The sequence below is a fragment of the Lynx rufus genome, unplaced genomic scaffold (assembly GCF_022079265.1).
Source record: "Lynx rufus isolate CCGP_SWC_20201006 ecotype Redwood Valley unplaced genomic scaffold, mLynRuf1.p SCAF_21, whole genome shotgun sequence".
Classification (NCBI taxonomy): domain Eukaryota; kingdom Metazoa; phylum Chordata; class Mammalia; order Carnivora; family Felidae; genus Lynx; species Lynx rufus.
The window spans coordinates 10,743,133-10,766,225 of record NW_025814836.1 but is presented as its reverse complement, the minus strand read 5'-3'; the positions used below and the strand labels follow the sequence as shown (position 1 = coordinate 10,766,225).

Genomic DNA, 23,093 nt, shown 5'->3' with positions numbered 1-23,093 from the left:
TCCAGTTTCTCTAAACCTACGATCTCTTCCCTCCAGACTGTGCAGTGGGTTTCCACCCTGTCTCCTTGACTATAGGCATTACTCAGAACTTCTTTTTTTTTTTTTTTTAAGGTTTATTTATTTTTGAGAGAGAGTGTGAGCATGAGTTGGGGCGGGGCAGAGAGAGATGGAGAGAGAGAATCAGAAGCAGGCTCCACCCTATCAGTGTGGAGCCAATGCAGGGCTGGAACCCATGAACCGCGACACCATGACCTGAGCTGAAATCAAGTAGTGACTCAGAACTTTTGTCACCCATGACAGGGGCTCAGGCTAACACGTTAAATCCTGAGGCATATGTGAACACCCTCATTGGCCTGATCCAACCTTAGATTTAGTCCTGCTGGCTGATTTACTTAGAATCCATTTACATGCTTGCTGTCCAGGTTCCTGCTCATAAACTTTGGCAAGATCCTGCAACTTCTTCATGTACGTTCTCTTTCCCAGTAGCAGGCCTTGCAATTAATTTTCCGGATCGTGCTGGGATTTGACACCCCTTATGGCCCTAAAGACAGTGGCCATTGATGGTAGTGGGTCCTGAAGAGAATAGGGACTTCCTTTTTAGGTAACTACCCCAGATGAAGTCAGTGCCATATTTTTTATGGAAGGAAATGCTCATTGTCTTAGAAGGTAAAAAAGGCTGTTTCTGATGTGAAGAAATGTTTAGGGATATCAGAGGTTCAAGGTTCTTAGCTTTGTGTCTCTACAGAGGTTTCCATTTCAAGTGTCAGGGTCCTACCCCTTCCCAGCCAGTACCTTTACCTTAAGAGACTCCACATAAATGTACTTGTACCTGGCATGTGACTTTGCAACCTGTACATTCATGCTTCAGACGTGCCCCTCCTATAGTTTCATGGAATAAGAACTCCTTTAGGACCACTGCAGAAATGTAGATTCTCCCCCTATGCCGTGAGTGGAGACTTCAAGGCATGAAGCTTAATTGGGGGTAGGAATGGAGATGAGGGCCTGTGAGTGATAATCTCTTTAGCAGTCGGAAGAAGCCATCTTGCTCCACAATCTCTGAATTCACTGTGATGCCGTAGCAATCAAGGGCCTCAGCCATTGACTTCCCAGTGCCTTACCCTCCCTTGGCAGTCTGTTTAAGTGATACTTTGAGTACTCATGATGTCAAACCATACTGCACTTTAGCAGTACCCCATTTTTCCCTAGCAAGAACGCCCTACATGCACTTACCAACTCAATTCCAGAATTCCACCTGGATGGACTATTTCCTTACATCCCTCCTTGTAACACTTACTAAATCGGTTGGGGAACTGGCTAGAACACACATTAGCTGGGATTTTGGAGAGAAGTGAATGGAGAAGGCCTATTTGCAGGAGCTGAAGCAGGGTTCAGAGCACCCAGAAGGATGATAAAGCACCTGGAAACTTAGAACAGTAGGAAGCTTTGCCATCTTATCCTTCGGCCTGAAGGACTAGGGGATCTAGAGGCTGCTGAGAACCGAAGCCAACAGAGGGGCTGCCCAATAGAAGCTCTAGTCAGACAAGTAGATGGAGTGGGGTATAAATACCCAACCTTTCCACAAAAGCAAAAAGGTGACTGGCAAAAATGGTCACAATCAAAATTTTCAGAACTCTGGAAATTAACAAAAGGCTTACACCTGATGATTATTTACTTAAGAAAAGCAACTGATGCTCAGTAAGAACATAGACCTTTGCAATATAATAACCCATCATAACCCTATCTTGTAATTTATAACCTTGAAAATCAAGAATCTGCAATCATAGGTAAAACCAGCATTCTAGCAGCAACTGGAAAGGGGTACAAGGAGCTTCTTCAAAGGTCCAATGCCAGAGCATTGTCACTGTCCTACTTGGTGGTTCACTGATAGACCCCACTTGCCAGGCTATCTTTATTTGATCTCAGAGCCCACCAGTGCAAAAAGCCTCTTCTCTGAGAGTGTTTATCAAAAGCTGTCAAACCAATTACAGGCAACTGCTTAACCGTCACAGCTGCCTGAGGCAGTATGGGGCCAATGATAGACTAACCACAAAGTGAAAAAGGGAAGTCGAGGGAATAAGGTTTCTGTGGGGGCTTTATTTAAAAAGCACTAACAAATTCCTGGAAGTCTGTATGGCCACATGCATGCATAGGGATGTGAACATGCTCAGGAAAGACCCGGGAAGGCCCTGAGCTCTCCCCTCTGGCTGATTTTGAGGCTCCTTGCAAGCAGGAAGTGAAAGCTGAGGCGGAGTTGGTGCTACCCGGCAAAGTGTTGAAGTGTTACCGGAGCCATACAAGAAGGGGAGCTCTATCCTCCCATCAGCCAAACCTAGCTGGCAGCCAGTTGGTAAGGGAATCCAGGATTGATCCAGAAATATAAGACAAAAGAATCTACAGAGGTGGGTCTAGCTTTGCCTTGGAGGCATTAATCAGTGAAGATGAAATGGTAGCAAAGCTTCTTTTGGAAGACTGTCAGAGCCCAGGGGAAAATGAATCAAAAACCCACAGAGAAACAAAATGACCGGTGGTTGCCAGAGACTTGGTGGGGAGCAGGTTGAGGAGGGGGGTGGCTCTCAGCTGCAAATGAAGACAAGGAATTTCCGGAGATAAATATATCTTGATTTTGGTGTTAGTTAACTAATTGTTTAGTTTTCAAATCTCATTCAACTGTATACTTAAAACAGGTAAATTTTATTATATGTTTGTTAATATACCTCAATTAACTAGGCTTTTAAAAAGAAGTAAAGAAAGAAATATTCAACTGCCCTAAATCCTCCTGCTATGCCTCCACTGGCCTAATCTAGTAAAAAACCAGCCATCAGGCAGCTTTGGTGACAAGGTCTGGAGATATAACCTTGTGGGCTACAGAGAAAGGCAAAGCCTGGATTAAAGGGTAGAGACCCAGAAGACAGTCAACACAGGGGATCCTGTGGAAACAACAGTAAATTATTCTCTCCTCACAGGAGGATAGCACTTCTGGTGGGAAAAGCAGGCCTCTCATAGCTGGAGAGGTCCAGAGTGGGTCAGAGGGCTCGTGACTCCGTGTGGAAAGGTGCCGATGGGAGTTTGAGATGGGATTCCTCTGCTTTGTGGGAAGAAGACCCCCAAACTCTCTTACTCAGATTCTGAAATTACCTCTACAAACAATCTGTGTGAATACATTTGTGGGATAAAGTCCTTAAAACCACATTCTTACAAGTTCTTCAATATTAAGCGTTCTAGCTAAATTTGGTGATGTTTTCTGTTACGTGATTTTTAATAACGCATTTCAAATTCTGTTACTGTTTTGTTGGCCCTCAGAAGCGGAATTCAGACCGTAACATGGAAAAAGCTTCTTTTCCTTCAGCTGCTAAGTTGGGGGATATTATATCATTTGAAAACTGGTAAAAGAATGAGCACGCGCATACCTCACCTGATTCCAGTGCTCAGTTTTAAAAGGAAATTTACATTTCTGTTGTGTGCTTTTGGGGGGGCCGTGCCTTAATCCTTTACTTTCCATGACTGCCTCTCATGGAAAGAATCCTGAGACTTTCATCTGGAACTCACAGTGTTCTCTCCCTTTTTTCCCCTTCCAGGAGGACAACAGTTAGTTTTGTGGCTTACTGCTGCTCCGCCCAGTGTCTGCAGACATTTGACCTACTGAGTTGATAAACACTCGAGAGCCTCAGGAGTTTTGCCAGCTTGACACTGCAGTTGCCTGTGTATCGCACACTGTTTGTATGGCAGAGGGACGGGACGGTCCAGCCTGGCGGAACAGGCCCTTACATCCTGTCCTGTCAAATGCGGGGGACTGCAAGAACTCTCTGGAAATGTCCCGATTGAGCTCAGAGCTGAAATGCCTTCACCCTTCCCCCACCCCAAGTTGGAATAGATCCTCCCCCAAATTAAGGACCCCTTGTCTTCTGTGTTTTTCTTTTTATGTGAGTATGTCTCATAAGCAAACTATGTAGTGTGATGTGCCTCCCCAAATCCTCAAAGCAAGTTTCAGTTCCCTGAAGAACTCTCTGATTTGATAAGACAGCCAAATTAACTTTTGAACACATATACCTTCAAGGATACTTTTAATCTCCTCTCTTTCTTTACCCAGAGAATTATTTCCCCACAGGTTATTCTCCCAGGTCTTTACCGGAGTCCAGCAAACTCCAATGGCCTCCAGAATATTGAATATCGGGTGGCGGAGGGGGTGGGGGGCGGGGGGGCCTGGGGGGGCTGGGGGTGGAGGGGGAAGTGCCTGAGTTGGCAGCGAAGTTTAGACTCCAGTGAAGGCCCTGCCAGGGTCCCAGCATACACCCTCTGGAAAGTTACAACCCTGTTTATAAGTCTTGCAACACATTAAGAGACTTTTGTGAGGGTTTTTAAACCTAAAAATGTACATCATAAATGAAATACCCTCATATTTTGAAAGACTATTTAGAGAAAAATGATTTTTGAAATTTTTTATTTCCTAAGAAGTTTTTTGGTTTTTTGGTTTTTTTTAATATGAGAAGAGTCTGAGGAATAATTGAGGCTTCAAAAGATGTTCTCTTCTTTCTAGACGTAAACATTTCTTGGCTAATGAGAAAGGGGGAGATAAAACACATCAAAATAGGTCCTCCATGGTTACTTGTTAGATGGGTTTAGGATTAAATTTATATTGACTTTGAAATATTTTCGTTACATGTGGAAAATTCCTACTCCCGGTTTTTAGCAAAGTGATTCTAAGCACAACCTGTGCACATTTGTTTAAGTACCTGGTGCGTTAGATTATCTTCATTTTGACCCTAGATTTCTTCTGTACTTAACATGCTATTGTCCAGATACCACTGAGAAAATACAGGAAAAGCAAGTCCAAATTCAGCCTTGGACTTTAAAAAAAAAGACCATACATGGCAAGTCTGTGAGATTATATTCTGACAGAAGAAATGCTCTTAATGGAGGAGCCACATACTTGCTCTTCCTTTGAAAGGATAGCATTTTTATGTTGCTTTGCTGCCAGATGTTCATCTGGTTGCTGCGAAGCGATTCTTTTTTAATTTTAATTATACAGAGTCTTCTCTAACACAGAACTAAAAGGGGAACAACCAAGATTTCCTTGGTAGGAAAATTATTTTCAAAAAATTTCAGACTTGTCAAAAACTTGGTTTCTGGAATCTTATTAGCTGCCCTAAATCTGTAATGCTAGGCTCTAACAGTGCTAAAAATCCTACACGGTTCCTGACGAATGTGTGATCTTTTCACAGTCACACCACCTGCTGCCCGGAAAGCAGACTATCCACGTAGAATGGTGAAGACAGAACATTCCCGTGCGTTCCAACTGCATTTCCACTGTTCCTACTTCCTCTTGTCCCTTTCATAAGTTGGCCTGTTCAGCCTTCACATTTCAAAGGCTTTTAGTATAATAGGAACTGAAGATCTGTATCAAAATATAACACTTCTTTCATCCTCTGGAATAATTGAAGCTTTAGCGTAACCCCTACATGTACATAAGTTGGCAGCTAAAAAATGTGGCATGAAACTTCACAAATGTGATTCAGGCCTAAGTGGCTGCTGCCTCTGTCATGTAAGCGACGGTAAATACATTGCAGCATCTTTCGGTGTCACCCTGTATAATCCTGTGTCTTCAAATGGAGCCGAGAAATGTGCTAACCTGATATTCAGGTTTCTTGTTGAGTTAAGGATATGTAATACCTTTGTCTTAAGTTGTTTGAAATTTGACAAAGACACTTACAATCCAAGCCTCCTCTCTGTTGCCATTGTGAACGGTGCGCTTTCAATAGCAGCAGTAGGCTAGGCAGACAACCTTCTAGGGCAGTCTCAATCTTAATCCCCGGTGCAGCACCTAGTTTAATTGATGAGCAATGGAACTTACAATCTGGCCTCCATGGTGCTTTTCATCATGAAAATTTTTGTGCTGGATTCACTGATGTCATTCTTAACCCTTTGATACTATAAAGGAATGTTGCAGACTGGAGAAAATTTGCCCATATGCTATGTATTTGAATTGAGTCCAGAGCTTTGCAGAAAATTCTACGGTTATTCTACAGTATATGTGTTTTCTTAAGCAATAGTTATACTAGGTAGATACTTGATACAATTATAACAATGCAAAAAAGAAAAGTGACTTACCTGAAAAATGCAGTCTGTTCAGGGAAGTTTACCTCAGCAATCTGATATGTGGTTAATGGTAAATTTTTAAATCTAGGGTACCCTGTTGGGCAGAGGCCTTCTTATGACCTAGTGCAAAGGGAGTCCATTTTAAGTGGCTTATCCTATCAGTGTTCTTCAAAATGCCTAATTGTGATCATACCAAAATCCTTGCTTATATAACGTTGCACAGACAAAATATCGCATCTTCAGTGAATAAAATCTATATTTTGAGCACATTTTAAAACTTTCAAAAATGATCAGTACACAAAAGAGCCCTGGCTGCTGGAGGATGCACTCCGATGAACAGAGAAGAAAGATGACCTCTTTTGTTACCTAGCCCTTCTCTTCCAGAAAAGTGAGGTATACATTAAATATCTTGGTCCACGTACTTCACGATCACTAAAACCTTTCACAACTGACTTGTCTCACTAGTTCAGTGTACATCTCACTTCTCTTCCATATTTAACAGAACAAATTACAATTGTTTACAGTTACAAAAAAAGCCTTCAGCATCACTTGGCTTACTGAGGCATTGCACATAGCTTTCCCTGAAATATATACCTATTGAATAATCTCTGGGAACTTTCAAAGCCAATTTAAAAGATTATTAATAGTGAAATTAGGTTTCTGTTTCCTGGATTGAAAAATCAGGCCTTTTTTTATCTTTACTGCAGAAAGCTTAAACATGATGCATTACTTCAGAAATCAAAACATTTTCATTCAGATGATTTATGAACATGGATTCCTAACTGGGCCAACACTAATGCAACCTGATGTAATTAAATATTGAAATGTAAATTCATTTCACAGACTTGTAAACACTCTCTTTTTAGGAATCTTATTTTAAAATGTATCCTTACATAACCCTGGCCATTTTACTATGTCTTTATTTTTGTGGTTTCCACTGACTCCTGCTTCCTCCTAATGAGGCTTTCCTACATTTTTACCAGGAATTCAGTGAATATTTTGCCTTCTCCTAAACAGGGGAGATTTTTTTTATAAATGCATATTTTTGGAAATTAGCTCTGTGTCTGTGTACAAATCATCCAAGTCTCACTGCCCCTACCCAGAAGGTACCTCCCCGTGTCATCAGCTAATAGACCTGGATGAAACACAAGTGTCTCTAAAAATGGGATTGATCATAGGTCAGTGACTGTTATCCTTACTCAGGAAAAGAGATTGCTTCACAGGCCAAGATGTTCTCTTTGAAGCATGACTATATGGTTCCTTGTTGTTTGGAGACAGAAAAGTACTGGTTGCCCAGTGTGGTGGCTGGGCAGAAGGTAGAGCATGTGAAGATCATTTCTATATGTAATTAAGAAACTTGGAAGGGTTGGCAAGCTTTTTTTCCATTCACCTTACAGTAGAGTGTGGATTATCCTTTCTACCTGTGTTCAAGAGTTACCAGGTTTTGCTTCTCAAAATGTTCTTGAGACTAGAAATCCTTGATCGATCTATTTTCCTTCCCTCCTTTTTTTTTTTTTTTTGTACAATGAAAAGATTTTTTAAAACTCTGAGTCTGTCTACTGAAAAACTATGGCAACATTCACTTGGACAGTGGACATTTTCTAAAACTTACATTGTATCCAGTTTGGTTGTTCTTATAGCTATTTCTGTTTATAGAATAGTTGAGCTTCAATCATGCAGATGCCTAGAAATGTTGATGATGGTAGCTTCATTGTTTTAGCCAGATTCATTTTGTTAAAAATAAAAGAGCATTAAATACTTTGAGCCAGCAAAAATGATGGAGTAAGGACCTCCAAAAATTCTCCCCTCCATAAAAGCAAGAAGAAAATTGTCAAAACATGTCAGAATCAACTTTTTTTCAGAACTCTGGATATTAACCAAAGGTTTATAGCAATCCAAGGAATATTTATTCAAGAGAAAAAGCTGAATATCAGAAAGAACAGTAAGCTTTGTAGCATTCTAGTTTGCCCTATTTCTATCCCCATCCCCCACCCCAACTGGAAAACCAACAATCTACAATCAAGGTAGAAGCACTTGTGTAGAAGCCACTGGAGGGGACAGAATGGGGTTGGAACTCCTTCAAAGCCGTATTCCTAGAGAATTGTCATTATTTAACTTGTCTGGTGATTCCCTGGAAGATCTCATTTGCAAGATTGTCTTTATTTTGCCTGATCAGAGCTTGCTGGGTGTGAAAAGCCTTTTCCACAGGGACATTTATTAAAAACAAAAAACAAAAAACAAAAAAAAATCAGAGCCAGTTGTGGCTGCCTGAAGCAATGGATAACCATTGGAGCAAACAATAGGCTCGCCAAAAACTTAAAAGGAAAAGCTGAAGAATGAGGTATTTGTAGCACTTTTGAGAAGCTCTGATATTCCTGGGAATTTGGATGGTAATGCTCACGCATGGGGCTTTACACACACCAAGGATTTTAAGCCTCAGGAAAGACCCAAAAACATCCTACATTCTCACCTTAGGTTGACTGAGGGCCTGCACAAGCGGAAGGTGAAGCCTAAGTCAGAGTTCCTCGTTTAATGTTGAAGTGTGTCCCAACATGCACAGGAAGCCCTCAACAGACATTAGGAGAATAATTGGTTTCAGGTTCCAATCATTAGCTTACCACAAAACCACCTGAGTGAAATGTAAGTGACCATCATTACAAAGAGTAGAGACCTTACAGAAATGAGTCCCTATACAAACAAAACCCAGCAACTACATCAAACCTTTGGCAAAGGGTGAGCAAATCTAATTTTCAGAGTTCCCCCATTATTATTTAAAATATAGAGTTTTCCTCAAAAAACTATGAGACATGCAAAGAAACAAGAAAGCATGTCTCATACACAGGAGAAAAAGTGAATAAACTATACCTGAGGAAGTCCAGACATTGGACTTTGTAAACAAAAACTTTAAACCAGCTATTTTAAATATGTTTAAGTAACTCAAGTATGGAAATGTCTCACCAAATGCAAAGTATCAATAAAAAGAAATTATAAAATAGAACCACATATAAATTCTGGCATTGAGATACAATAAGTGAAATGAAAAATCCCTGAAAGGTGCTCAGCATCAGATTTGAGCAGGCAGAAGAAAGAATCAGCATACTTGAATATAGGTCAGTTGAGATTATCCAGTGTGAGGAACAGAAGAAAAAATGAAAAATGAGAGAATCTCAGAGGCCCATGGGATACCATCAAATGTGCCAACATGTATAATTTAGGGAGTCCTATTAGGGGAGAAGAGAAAGACAAAGAATATTTGAAAGAATAATGACTAAAGACTTCAAAATTGGGTGGAAAACATTAATTTACATACCCAAGAAACACAGTGAGTGCCAAGTAGGATAAACTCAAGACACCCATTCCTGGGACACCTGGATGACTAAGTTTGTTAAGTGTCCCACTTTGGCTCAGGTCATGATCTTCTGGTTCATGAGTTAGAGCCCCATGTTGGGCTCTGTGCTGACAGCTCAGAACCTGAAGTGTGCTTTAGATTCTGTGCCTTCCTCTCTGCTCACCCTCTTGTCTCTCTTTCAAAAATAAACATATATTTTTTTTTCATAAAGAGGTCCATGCCTGGACATACAATCACACTGTCAAAAGATAAAGACAAGGAAAGAATCTCAAAAGCAGCAAGAGAGAAGCTACTTGTGTGTATGGGATTCTCATCAGAAATCACGGAGGCCAGAAGGCAGTGGGATGACATAAAGTGCTAAAGTAAATGACTGTTAAACAATTCTATACCCAACAAAACTATCTTTAAGAAATGAAGGATAGGGCGCCTGGGTGGCGCAGTCGGTTAAGCGTTCGACTTCAGCCAGGTCACGATCTCGCGGTCCGTGAGTTCGAGCCCCGCGTCGGGCTCTGGGCTGATGGCTCAGAGCCTGGACCCTGTTTCCGATTCTGTGTCTCCCTCTCTCTCTGCCCCTCCCCCGTTCATGCTCTGTCTCTCTCTGTCCCAAAAATAAATAAACGTTGAAAAAAAAATTAAAAAAAAAAAAAGAAATGAAGGATAAAGTAGGACATTTCCAGATAAACAAAAAGAATTCATCATTAGCAAGGCTGCTCTACAAAAAAAATAAGTAAACAGGGCCCTTCTGGCTGAAATGAAAGGATAATAGAAAATAACTCAAATCCACATGAAGAAATAAAGAGCATGAATAAAGGTAATTACATGGGTAAATATAAAATATAGCAAAAATGCAGTTTTTGTTTGTAACTCTTTTCCTCTTATCTGATTTTTTCTTTCCTCTCTCTCTCTCTTTTTTTTTTTTTTTTTTTGAGAGAGAGAGAAAGTGTGTGAGAGCAGGGGAGGAGCAGAAAGAGGAAGAAAGAGAATCCCAAGCAGACTCCATGCTGGGTGTAGATATGGGGCTCAGTCCCATGACTGTGAGATCATGACCTGAGCCAAAACCAAGAGTTGGATGCTTAACCAACTGAGCCACCCAAGTGCCCCTTATCTTACCTGATTTGAGGCAACTGCAAATATATAAAAATGTCTATCTCTGCAAATATACATATATAGATATATCTGTTGATGGGCATAAAGTGAAAAAACAAAATTTGTATGATACTACAAGTACAAAGGAAGGGGGAGGGAACAAACCTTCACAGGAACAAAATTTTTGTATACTACTGAAATTAAGTTGGTATTAATCCAAACTAGATTGTTATACATTAAGATGTTAGTTATAATCCTCAGGGAAATCACTAAGAAAATAGCTAAAGAATATATAGCAAAAGATACAAGAGAGTTAAAATGGTACGCTAGAAAATAACACAATAGAAGGCAATGAAGTAATGGAGGAATAGAGGAACAAAAAGACATAAGACATATAGAAAACAAATAGGAGAGTGGCATATTAAATCCTATTATCAGTAATTACATGAGATGTAAATGGATCAAGCACTCCAGTTAAAAAGCAGAGATGGCAGAATGGGTAAAAATCATGATCCAATTATATGCTGCCTACAGGAGACATACTTCAGTCAATGACACAACTAGGTTGAAATTAAAAGGATAGAAAGGATCTGTGCAAACTAAAAGCTGGAGTGGGTATATTAATATCAGACAAAATAGACTTTGAGGGGCGCCTGAGTGGATCAGTTGGTTAAGCTTCTGACTCTTGATTTTGGCTCAGATCACCATCTCATGGCTCATGAGTTCAAGCCCTGTGTTGAGCTCTGTGCTGACAGCTCAGAGCCTGAAGCCTGCTTCAGATTCTGTGTCTCCCTCTCTCTCTGCCCCTCCCCTCTTGCACACGCTCTCTCTCTCTCTCTCTGTCACTCCCCTCTATCTCTCTCTAAAAAGAACACTAAAAAAATTAAATCTCTAATTAAAAAAAATAGACTTCGAGGCAAAAATTGTTACTAGAGACCAATACAATTACATAATGATAAAGGATCAATCCATCAAGAAGTAATTATGCACATATGTATACCTAACAACAGAGCTTCAAATACATAAAGAACTGATAGAATTGAAGGGAGAAATGGACAATTCAATAATAACATTTGGAGACTTTAGTGCCTCACTTGCAGTAATAGATAGAATAACTAGACAGAAAGTCAACAAATAGAAGGCTTCAACAATACCTTAAGCCAGGTAGACCTCACAGACATCCATAGAACATTATACTCAATAACAGCAAAATGCACATTCTTTTAAAGTGCACATGGAACATTCCCTGGGGTAAATCATATGTTAGGTCATTAAACAAGTCTTAATATTTTTAATAGGATTTCAAATCATACAAAATATGTTCTCTGGCCACAATGGAATGTAATTAGAAATAAATAGCAGAAGGAAATTTGGGAAATTCACAAATACATGAATATTAAATAATACATTCCTAATGTAGCCGATGAATCAAAGAAGGAATTACAAAGGAAATTAGAAAATTCCTTAAGATTAATGAAAATGAAGACACAACATATCAAAACATATGGGATTCAGCTAAAGCAGTACTTAAAGGGTAATATATAGGTATAAATGTCTATGTTTACAAAATAAAGGTCTTAGATCAATTACCTAACCTGCAACCTCAAGGAACTAGAAAAAAAAAAAAACTAAACCTAAAGGAAGCAGAACAAAGGAATAATACAGATTTTAGTCAAAATAAATGAAATAAAGAACAGGAAAAATAATAAATAAAATTGAAACCAAACTTCAATATATGAGTGAATAAAAAGAAGAAAAGTTGGTTCTTAGAAAAAAATCCACAAAACAGAAATGCCCTTAGCTACACCAGGAAAAAAATAAAGAAGACTCAAATTACTAAAATCAGGAATGAAATGTTACTGCCAATCTTTTAAAAATAAAAGAATTATAAGGGGATTTAGATGCCAACAAGTTAGAGAACTTAGATGAAATGAAGAAATTTGTAAAAAGACACAAACCCCCAAACTGACTCAAGAATAAAAAAAGATTAAATTTATCTAAAAAAGACATCTAATTAGGAACCAAAAAGGATTGTACAAAGAAAAGTCTAAGAATGAATATATCTTCACTGGTGAATTCTATAAAATATTTGAAGGATAATTAACACCAATTTATTCATAAACTCTTGTAAGAAAATAATGTAATGCACTACATGGTTAGAATGAAGGACAAAGACAACATAATTATCTCAGTAGATGCAGAAAAAGTTTAATATTTGAGAAATGCTTTAAAATTAAGATGTTTAACAAAGTAAAACTAGAAGGGAACTTCCTCAACCTGATCAATGACATCTATGAAAAACCTATAGCTAACATCATATTGGTGGCAAAATGTAAGTTTTCAGCCTAATATCAGGAACAAGACAAAGATGTCCCTCTTACCACCTCTATTCAAATTTGTATTAGAGGTTGTAGCCCAGGCAATAGGCAAGAAGAAGAAATATAAAACATCCAGTTTGGAAACAAAGGATTAAAACTATATTTTCAGATAACATGATCTTGTGTATAGAAAATCATAAGGAATACACACACACACACACACACACACACACACACAATTAGCGCTAATAAAGGTTCAACAAGGTTGCAGGATACAGAATTAATATATGAAAGTTAATTAGTTTTTATACATATGCAATGAATAATCCAAAAAGGGAATTAAATTATATTTACAACAGCATTAAAAAGAATAAAATACTTAAGAACAAATTAACAAAAGAAGCACAAGACTTACCCACTGAAAACTGCAAAACATCACTGAAAAAATTAAAAACCTGAATAAATGTAAAGAAATGCTATGCTCATGGATTGGGAGACCGCCATATTGTTAAGACTGCAATATTCCCCAAATTAGTCTACAGATTCACTGCAAATCCCTATCAAATACCAGCTGCATTTGTTGCAGAAATGAACAGGCTGATCCTAAAATTCATATGGAAATGCAAGAGACCCAGAATAGCCAAAATAATATTGAAAAGAGGAACAAACTTGTAGGACACACACTTCCCAATTTCAAAACCTCCTACACAGCTACATTAATTAAGACTGTGTGATCCTGGCATAAAGATAGACATGTACATCAATGGAATAAAATTGAGAATCCAAATAAACTATTACATTTATGGTCAATTTATTTTTGACAAGAGTGCCAAGGCAACGTAATGAGGGAATGAATAATCTTTTTAACAAACAAATGGTGCTAGAACAACTGGATAACCACATGCAACAGAATTAAACTGGACCATTACTTCATACCACCTGCAAAAATTAGCTCAAAGGGATTAAAGACCTAAATGTAATAACTAAGATAAAAAACTCTTAGGGGCACCTGGGTGGCTCAATCAGTTGAGTGTCCCACACTTGATTTCAGCTCAGGTCATGATCTCATGGTTAATGAGTTTGAGTCTCACATTGGGCTCTGTGCTGACAGTCCACAGCCTGCCTGCCTGGGATTCTCTCTCTCTCTCTCTCTCTCCCCTTCCTCTGCCTGTGCTATCTCTCTCTCTCTTTCCCTCTCTCTTCCTCTCTCTTTCTCCCTCTCTCTCTCTCTCTCTCTCTCTTTCTCTCAAAATAAACTTAAAAAATCTCTTAGAAAAAAACATAAGTATAAATCTTCATGATGTTGGACAAATCAAATTTCTTAGATATGACACCAAAAGCACAAGCAAAGAAAAAATAAACAAGTTATACTTCATCAAGATTAATAACTTTTGTTCCTCAAAGGACACTATCACAAAAGTGAAAAAAAAATCCCACAGAATGGGCATAATTATTTCCAACTGTATATCCGACAAGGGCCTAGTATTCAGTATATATAAAGAAGTCTAACAACTCAACAATTAAAAGAAAAGAACTCCAAATAAAAATTAGGTACAGGATGAGGCACATCGGGAGCTCAGTCATTTGAGCGTCAGACTTCAGTGCAGGTCATGATCTCCTGGTTCGTGAGTTTGAGCCCCACATCAAGCTCTCTGCTGTGTGGAGCCCATTTTGGAACCTCTGTCTCCCTCTTTCTGCCACTCCTCCCTGTGTGTGCACATGTTTGTGTGCACTCTCTCAAAAATAAATATTAAAAAAAATCTTTTTAATTAGGTAAAGGATTAGAATAACATTTCTCTAAAGAAGATATCTAAATGTCCAATAAGCACATGAAAGTATAGTCAACATCATTAGTCATTAGGGAAATGCAAATCAAAATCACAATGAGATACCACTTCACACCCACTAGGGTGGCTACAAACAAAAAGATGGACAATGGCAAGGGTTGCCAAGGACATGGAATAACTGAAACCTAATTGTTGGTGGAGATTATGAACTGTACAATGATGACTCATCTGTTTTGGAAAACAGATTGGCAGTTTCACAAAAGGTTAAACCTGAGTTACCCTATGAGCCAGAATGTGACACCTAAGTACCTAAGAAAATTCAAAATTTATGTCCACACACAAGTGTGTACACAAATGTTTATATTCATAACAGTCAAAAAGTAGAAAGAATTCAAATGCCCATCGGTGAATGAATGGATGAATACAATATGGTGTATTCATATGATGAAATATTACCAGCCATGAGAAGGAATGAAGTACTCACACATGCTACAGCGTGAATAAACCTTGAAAACATGACAAAAAACAGACACAAAAGGCCACATATTGTATGCTTCCATCTATGTGAAATGTTCAGAATAAGCCAATTCATAGAAACAAAGTAGATTAAGGGTTGCCAGGGGCTAGGGGGAGGGGATAATGGGGACTGACTGCTTATGGGTGTGTACTTTCTTTTTGGGGTGATGAAAATGATCTGGAGTTAGTGGTGACGGTGTCACAACCTTGTGAATATACTAAAAACAACTGAATCTCACAGTTTCAGTGAGTTTGGGTGAATTTTATGTGAATAATATGAATTTTATGTGAATTATATCTCAATCTTAAAATCAAAGACAGTGATGCAAATTTACATACCTGTTAATGAACTAATTTTGGATAGACCAACAATCTTTCCAAAAGCCATGAATGGAGCTGCCCATCTCTATGGCTGTGAAATGGATGAAAACTCAGTGTTAACAACGTATCTAGTTTCAGAGTCTGTCCTCACTGGTTAACACCAGCATCAAGCCAATTCTGCAGTAGTTTAAAAATTCCACTTGGTGAGTTCTCCAACTCACTTAATCCATTGATCAGTCACCATCCCAGTGTGGGCCTCTCAAACCAAAGCCCACTGAAAGTAAGACACCATGAAATTAATGTGTTTGAAAACAGAGGGACGCCTGGATGTTTAAGTCGGTTAAGTGTCCAACTTCAGCTTAGGTCATGATCTCACGGTTTGTGAGTTTGAGCCCCACATTGGGCTCTGTGCTGACAGCTGAGAGCCTAGAGCCTGCTTCAGATTCTGTGTCTCCCCCTCTCTCTGCCCCTCCCCCACTCATGCTCTGTCTCTCTCAAAAATAAACATTAAAGAAAATATTTTGTGGCACAAAAACAGATCAATGGAACAGAATAGAGAACCCAGAAATGGACCCACAAACATGTGGCCAACTAATCTTTGACGAAGCAGGAAAGAATATCCAATGGAATAAAGACAGTCTCCTCAGCAAATGGTGCTGGGGAAACTGGACAGCGACATGCAGAAAAAATGAACCTGGACCACTTTCTTACACCATACACAAAAATAAACTCAAAATGGATGAAAGACCTAAATTTAAGACAGGAAGCCATCAAAATCCTTGAGGAGAAAGCAGGCAAAAACCTCTTTGACCTCGGCCGCAGCAACTTCTTACTCGACACGTCTCTGGAGGCAAGGGAAACAAAAGCAAAAATGAACCATTGGGACCTCATCAAAATAAAAAGCTTTTGCACAGCTTAGGAAACAATCAGGAAAACTAAAAGGCAACTAACGGAATGGGAGAAGATATTTGTAAATGACATATCAGATAAAGGGTTAGTATCCAAAATCCATAAAGAACTTACCAAAGTCAACACCCAAAAAACAAATAATCCAGTGAAGAAATGGGCAAAAGATATGAATAGACACCTCTCCCAAGAAGACATCCAGATGGCCAACCAACACATGAAAAAATGCTCAACATCACTCACAATCAGGGAAATACAAATCAAAACCACAATGAGATACCACATCACACCTGTCAGAATGGCTCACATTAACAACTCAGGCAACAACAGATGTTGGCAAGGATGCAGAGAAAGAAGGTCTCTTTTGCACTGCTGGTGGGAATGCAAACTGGTGCAGCCACTCTGGAAAACAGTGTGGAGGTTCCTCAAAAAGTTAAAAATAGAACTACCCTATGTCCCAGCAATTGCACTACTAGGTATTTATCCAAGGGACACAGGTGTGCTGTTTTGAAGGGGCACATGCACCCCAATGTTTATAGCAGCACTATCGACAATAGCCAAAGTATGGAAAGAGCCCAAATGTTCACTGATGGATGAATGGATAAAGAAGATGTGGTATATATATACAATGGAGTATTAGTAGTCAATCAAAAAGAATGAAATCTTGCCATTTGCCACTACATGGCTGGAACTGGAAGGTATTAAGCTAAGTGAAATTAGTCAGAAGAAGACAAATATCATATGACTTCACTCATATGAGGAATTTAAGATACAAAGCAGGTGAACATAAGGGAAGGGAAACAAAAAAAATATAAAAACAGGGAGGGGGACAAAAGACTCAAGTATAGAGAACAAACTGAGAGTTACTGGAGGGGTTGTGGGAGGGGGGATGGGCTAAATGGGTAAGGGGCATTAAGGAATCCATTCCTGAAATCATTGTTGCACCATATGCTAATTTGGATGTAAATTAAGCAATAAAAGATTTTAAAAATAAATTAATTTAAAAAATTTCTTGAAAATACAATCAAGTGGAAAATTCTGTAAAGTACTAGGAAGCCATATTTGCTTTTTTTTCTAGTTTGCAATCCCATGTCTTGGCACCATTTTTACCTGGAACAAAAATGTAAAGGGAGGTATTCTTTACTACAGGTCCTATCTTTTAAGCATAATTATTAAATATTTGTGTTTATTTTATCAGGTATTCCAAAAACACATTAATCCAAAGCTGTTCAGAATTCTCTGAAACTGATAAAAGTCACTATTAGATATATTGGCCAAGTAACTACACCCTGTTTGAGGATAGTCAGCCTAATTTAGTAAACCAAAACTATGTCTAGATTTTAAATAAAATGTAGGGATTTTTAAATTGTATGTAAGAAACAGTAGTTATATCTGGCTCTATTCAGGTATATGCTCTTTATTTTTAGTTGATTGGACTGGTAAAGAATTTAAAGAGAAAAAAATGGAAAATTCAATTGTAATATTGTTAGTTTTATCTTCCTATTTGAAATAATACAGGTAAATTATTTTTTGAGCTATTACTACTGAGTTCTGTACATTGATTATATAATTAAATCATGCAAAAAAGCAGTTATTAGACCATCCTAAAAGGAAAAACCTGTTCTTTTTAATTTACCTGTTCTTTTTAATTTAATTAATCTAAGACTTCCTGCAAGTATTCTCTATCCAGGTAATTTTTTCAAGGTTTCATAATTCATATGAAAGTAGCCTTTTTCTGATTACAAAAGCAGGGTGCCTGGGTGACTCAGTCAGTTAAGCATCCAACTCTTGATTTCGGCTCAGGTCATGATCTCACGGTTTCGTGAGTTCAAGCCCCGCATTGGGCTCTGTGCTGATGGTGCAGAGCCTGCATGAGATTCTCTCTCTCCCTCTCTCTTCCCCTCCTACCCCTCACACACTCTCTCTCTCTCTCTCTCAAAAATAAATAAATAAACTTTAAAAAAAAAAGCAACACTGCAGGCTAGAGGAAAGCAATGAAGAAAACCTTCCCATCCTAGTAACACCCTCCTCCCCCTTTCCCTCCCCCCCTGCCCCCACCAATCTTTGGATGAGTGTTTGTCTATCTTTTCACTCAGAATTTTCTATGAATTCTACACACACATGTGGATTTACCTGGATGGCATCTTAGTACACCTACTATTTTATAACCTGCTTTCTTCACATGATGTATTATAAAAATTCACATCAATAAGTACAGATATACGTAATCACTGCATAGAATTACATTTCTACCAATATTATGTAACATATTATATATATTTAATATACTGCCAGACAAAAATATATTTTTGTTTCTAATGTAGTTGAAAATAAAAAATTTTCCCCCATTTCTTTAGGACCAACTCATTTGGGAAAGCATGTGGGAGAGGGATGCTTCTTGAAGCCAGTAGAGTAGTGCATTACTAATTTCCTAAGCACACATCACCAGCTTCACTCTCTTCAACCAGAGCAATCTTGGGAAACTTAACCCTTTTATTTAACGTCAAATTCTCTGGGACTAGAGACCTGAACTAGGATGTAATTCAAAAGATACTTTTAGGGGCGCCTGGGTGCTCAGTCGGTTAAGCGTCCGACTTCGGCTCAGGTCATGATCTCACGGTTCGTGAGTTCAAGCCCCGCGTCGGGCTCTGTGCTGACAGCTCAGAGCCTGGAGCCTGTTTCAGATTATGTGTCTCCCTCTCTCTCTGTGACCCTCCCCCATTCATGCTCTGTCTCTCTCTGTCTCAAAAAATAAATAAACGTTAAAAAAAAATGAAAAAAAAACAAAAACAAAAAAAAAACAAAAGGTACTTTTATTTGTGTCACTGTCTAGGCTGCCACCACCAGTTGTAGTTTCCAGGAAAGAGTTTTCCCCCCAAACATTTCCATATATAGATACATTTGCTTTATATATTTGTATTTATGTTTATATTTAGAACAGCAATAAAAACATGACCTGGAATTTGATTAAGCTGTTGTTTAATATTAAATTGATAGCATTCACAGCCGATTCACCACCAAGATATTTAGAGTTAGCCTAATAATCTGGGGTCACTGCAAAAATAAGATCCGGGATCCAGCTTTAAGAGAAGCAGCTCACAGAGCCGCATTCATGGCAAGGAGAAAATGGCATCGAAAAGACGAGGTAGCAGCAGGAGGGACGTGAGTCAGCTGCAGAGGCAAACCGCACCCTTTGGGGGAGTTTCCCGGCTCACGTCCAAGTAACAGGAATTCTGGAGACTTAAGAAGTGTGAAGAGCAAAGACATTAGACTAAGGAGAAAAGCAAGCGGGACAGGGGGCGGGGATGGGGGTGGGGGGAGAGATGATGGCAAATACCACTGTTCTGGAGGAAGGCATTTACTTAAAACAAAAGCGTGCATAATTTTAGCTGTACCCATGTTTCCTTCTCATCCTCTTTTGCTTTAACAATATGTACCCCGGTTGAGTGAAACAGAATGGAAATTTAAGGAAGGACGTTGAATTTGCTGCCTTGGGTATTCTCCCCTGCCTCTGGCCCACCGCGGTGATGGTGCTGCTATGATTCCAAGGGCCCCGGTTTTGCTGGCGCCAGGTGCTCACCCCCTGAGGCTGAGCCTGCTTCTCGGCTGGGGGTGGGTGGCCTGGAGGAGGTCTTGCTGGCTCTGGCGGTGGCGGCTCCCCTGGAGCTCTTGGGTTCGGTGTTCAGGGTGTTCAGGAAGCCTAGACAGAACACGAGGGAGCCCATCTCTGTTTACCCTCTAGGAGGCTAAGGGTGGGGGGTGGGGGGGGATATTCGAAGGTGAAGATAAGCCCTGAAGTTTTGCAGGTCGTTAAACAAGCCCTAATTGAATGAGATCCACGATTTCAGAAGAAATGGTGCATGATCCTTTCCAAAAGAGCCCTGGATGTGCAGGGCTTGGCAGAGGAAGAAGGTGCGGAAATTCTGAAACTCACTCTAAAGGCAAGCATGGAGGGATGCCCGGGGGGCTCCCTCAAGGGGCGACTGGCGACCTACTCTGATTTCAGCCCAGGTCATGATTCTGGGATCAAGCCCTGTGTTGGCCTCTGCGCAGAGCGTGGAGCCCGCATGGGATTCTCTCTCCCCCTCCCTCCCACTGCCCCCTCTCCCTCTCCTTCTCTCTCTCTCAAATTAAAAAAATAATAATAAATTGGCCTTAAAAAAAAAAAGTCAAGCATGGAAATGTGACATGGAGGAACAAGATTATCTGATACCTACAAATATCAGAAAGAACAAGAAATGACTTGAGTTTTGCCTGTGCCTGTGACTACTTGAAGGAGCTGTCTTCACATGCCACCTTCCTTTGGGACAGTCCTGCCCAGTCCCCTATCTTTGCATGGATCTCACTGATGGATCTGAACTGGCAACCTCATTTCAGAGAATGTGGAAAATTCCTTAAATAGAATTCGTCACGCCCCACCCCACCTCACCCTCAGGTTTTCTCAGGGTTCTTCTCAGCCCCTTTGCCAAACTTGTAGGTGATGTGTGCAAATGTGGGTAATTTCTACTTCAGATCAGTTACTCTGTTTCTGTGAGATGATTCACATTATTTGTACATAAATATTTTAGTGAGTTGTAGTAGCTATAATCTGCAAAACTGCATTGTCCACATTATCAATTTTACAATCACCTCTACTCTACTTGTATTCAAGGAGCCTTCTAGAAGTATCTGAAAGTTTATTTTGGACCACTTCTACGTCATGTCTTTCACTAGCATCTAAAAGAGCCAATCTCGCTCGAGCCTTCATCTGAAAACGTGCCATCTGGCACCTTATCACCCTAAGTTGCTGAGACACTGCACACTTTTTAGTTTTAGTTAAGTGGCTCCTTTCTTTTTTAACCAGCATCTTCCTCATACTAACACTTTTTAATGGTATTTTTACTATTCGAAGTAACATACAAAGCATTCACCTCTAAATGACATCCTGGTTCCTCTTGATAAAAGGAAAAAAATTCAAATGGGACTGAAATCTAGAAAGGGAGCTCACCCAGATCAGCACTCAGAGGGAATTGAGGGGGAAAAAATTCAATGTCCACCAAGTTTGTAAAGCATTAAAAATAATTCTCCTCCCAACCCCACCCTGTCTTGTACTTAGGAAGAAAGAATGCAGGGTATAAATAATGAATGAATAGAATAAATAGATATGACGGGGATGACGTGTGTAAAAACAACTGGTCATACTTTTAGACTTGTGAAGTCAATTCTTTAGCTATGTTTTGCCCTATATAGAGGCTTAAGAATATTCAGATGTGTATCTGTTACACGAAATAATCACTTCAGTTCTAAAAATACTCTCCTGCTACTAACTCAATTAAAAAAAAGTGCAGCAGGAAAGCTTAATTAAGCTTTCTAGGTTGTTAAAACTCTGCTTCCAGAAAAAAACTATACTATTCTTAGAGTCCCCCAGTCCAATTGCAAAGAACAACTAATGTGTTATCAGTCCAGAAATGGTTCCTTTCTTGTGCTTAGCACTGAGATCATTGCATGGGATTTTAATTGAGTAAACCCAGACTGTGCTGGGCAGCTGAAGAGAACTTTGTTCTACTAGTAACATCAGCCTCAGGAGAGCAGAATTGACAAGACGCCAAATTCCTTCAAGAAATTTGGGACTAGTTGAAACCACCCTACCCCACCTTGCTTTGATGATGGCAATTGATGATAAGTTTTAATTTTTCAGCACCTGGTGTTAACAGCAGTGTGCCCAGATCCAAAACAACAACAAAGAAAGAACTAAAACATCATTTAAAGATTGGCAACATGTCCCAGAACCCACAGAGGGAGCAGAGAGTAGCAGGGTGAGGGGAGACACCTGATTCCCTCTCCAAACATCATAAATGAGAAAATCCAACCTGCCGAAAGGCCACACAAAACAGTCAAGAAACGTGTTGTTTGGGGGTCTGGGAAAGGAACCCATAGGCAGGGCTGGGAATGGCTTTAAGTAGATTCAAAGGCTGAGCCCTCGGGAGACACAGTCTGGGGACAACACGTGCCCCTCAGACGCAGGACTTGACTAAGACGCTAATAACCCACCCTGGGTTTCAGACCAGGTGCCAAGTGGTGCGGGGCACAACCTGGTGTGGGGATATGCACGGGACCAAGTGTCCAAGATGAGCAGCCCGAAGATCAGAAGAAAACCAAGGCTCTCCAAGGAAAACGATGAGGTATAGCTAAGGTTTCTCCGTCACAGTACACACTTCAAAGTGGCAGGTGCGGTGCTAGGCTCTGGGGATTCAAAAGTGAACAGTCCAGGGCTGGGGCCTGCCTCCAGGGAGCGGATATTCTAGTAAAAGAAAATAGACAGTAAACAAAAATATACCCAAGTGGATAGCAACAAAGAATGGCAAGTGTTAGGAAGGCAAACAGAAGGTACTAGGAACTTCACCCTTGATCTCTGGCCCGACAGGCTCCTCCTCCTACCTGTCTCTGTCTTTGGCTCCTCCTTCTCCTTCCACTCACTAAGTGAACACAGGCCCCAAGGTGTTGGACTAAGGGTCTGCTCAGCATTCTTGTCCCGACCACTGTGCGTCCACCACTGCCAAGAGCTTCCATCTTCGCCTTAAAAAAACTGCCTTCTCAACTTCATCCAGGCCTGATCATGTCCCCGAGGCCTGACCTGACCACGCCCGCAGGCCCAGCTGACCACGCCCCCAGGCCTAGCCTGACCAGGCCTCCAGGGTTGGCCTGCCACCTCCGCCTCAAGAAAACTCCAGGGCTCAT

The 23,093-nt window shown here is 39.9% G+C and overlaps 1 protein-coding gene across 3 annotated transcripts in view; it reads left to right on the top strand.

Moving 5' to 3' along the window:
* Positions 1–3,888, top strand: part of LRRC28 (leucine rich repeat containing 28) — a 152,215-nt gene extending 148,327 nt beyond the window's left edge. For all 3 annotated transcript variants that reach the window (XM_047086715.1, XM_047086716.1, XM_047086714.1), the window contains one exon: positions 3,576–3,888. In XM_047086715.1, coding sequence (XP_046942671.1) covers positions 3,576–3,648 — 73 coding nt within the window. In that variant the 3' untranslated portion in view covers positions 3,649–3,888. The remainder of the gene's footprint in view (positions 1–3,575) is intronic.
* The last annotated feature ends 19,205 nt before the right edge of the window (positions 3,889–23,093 follow it).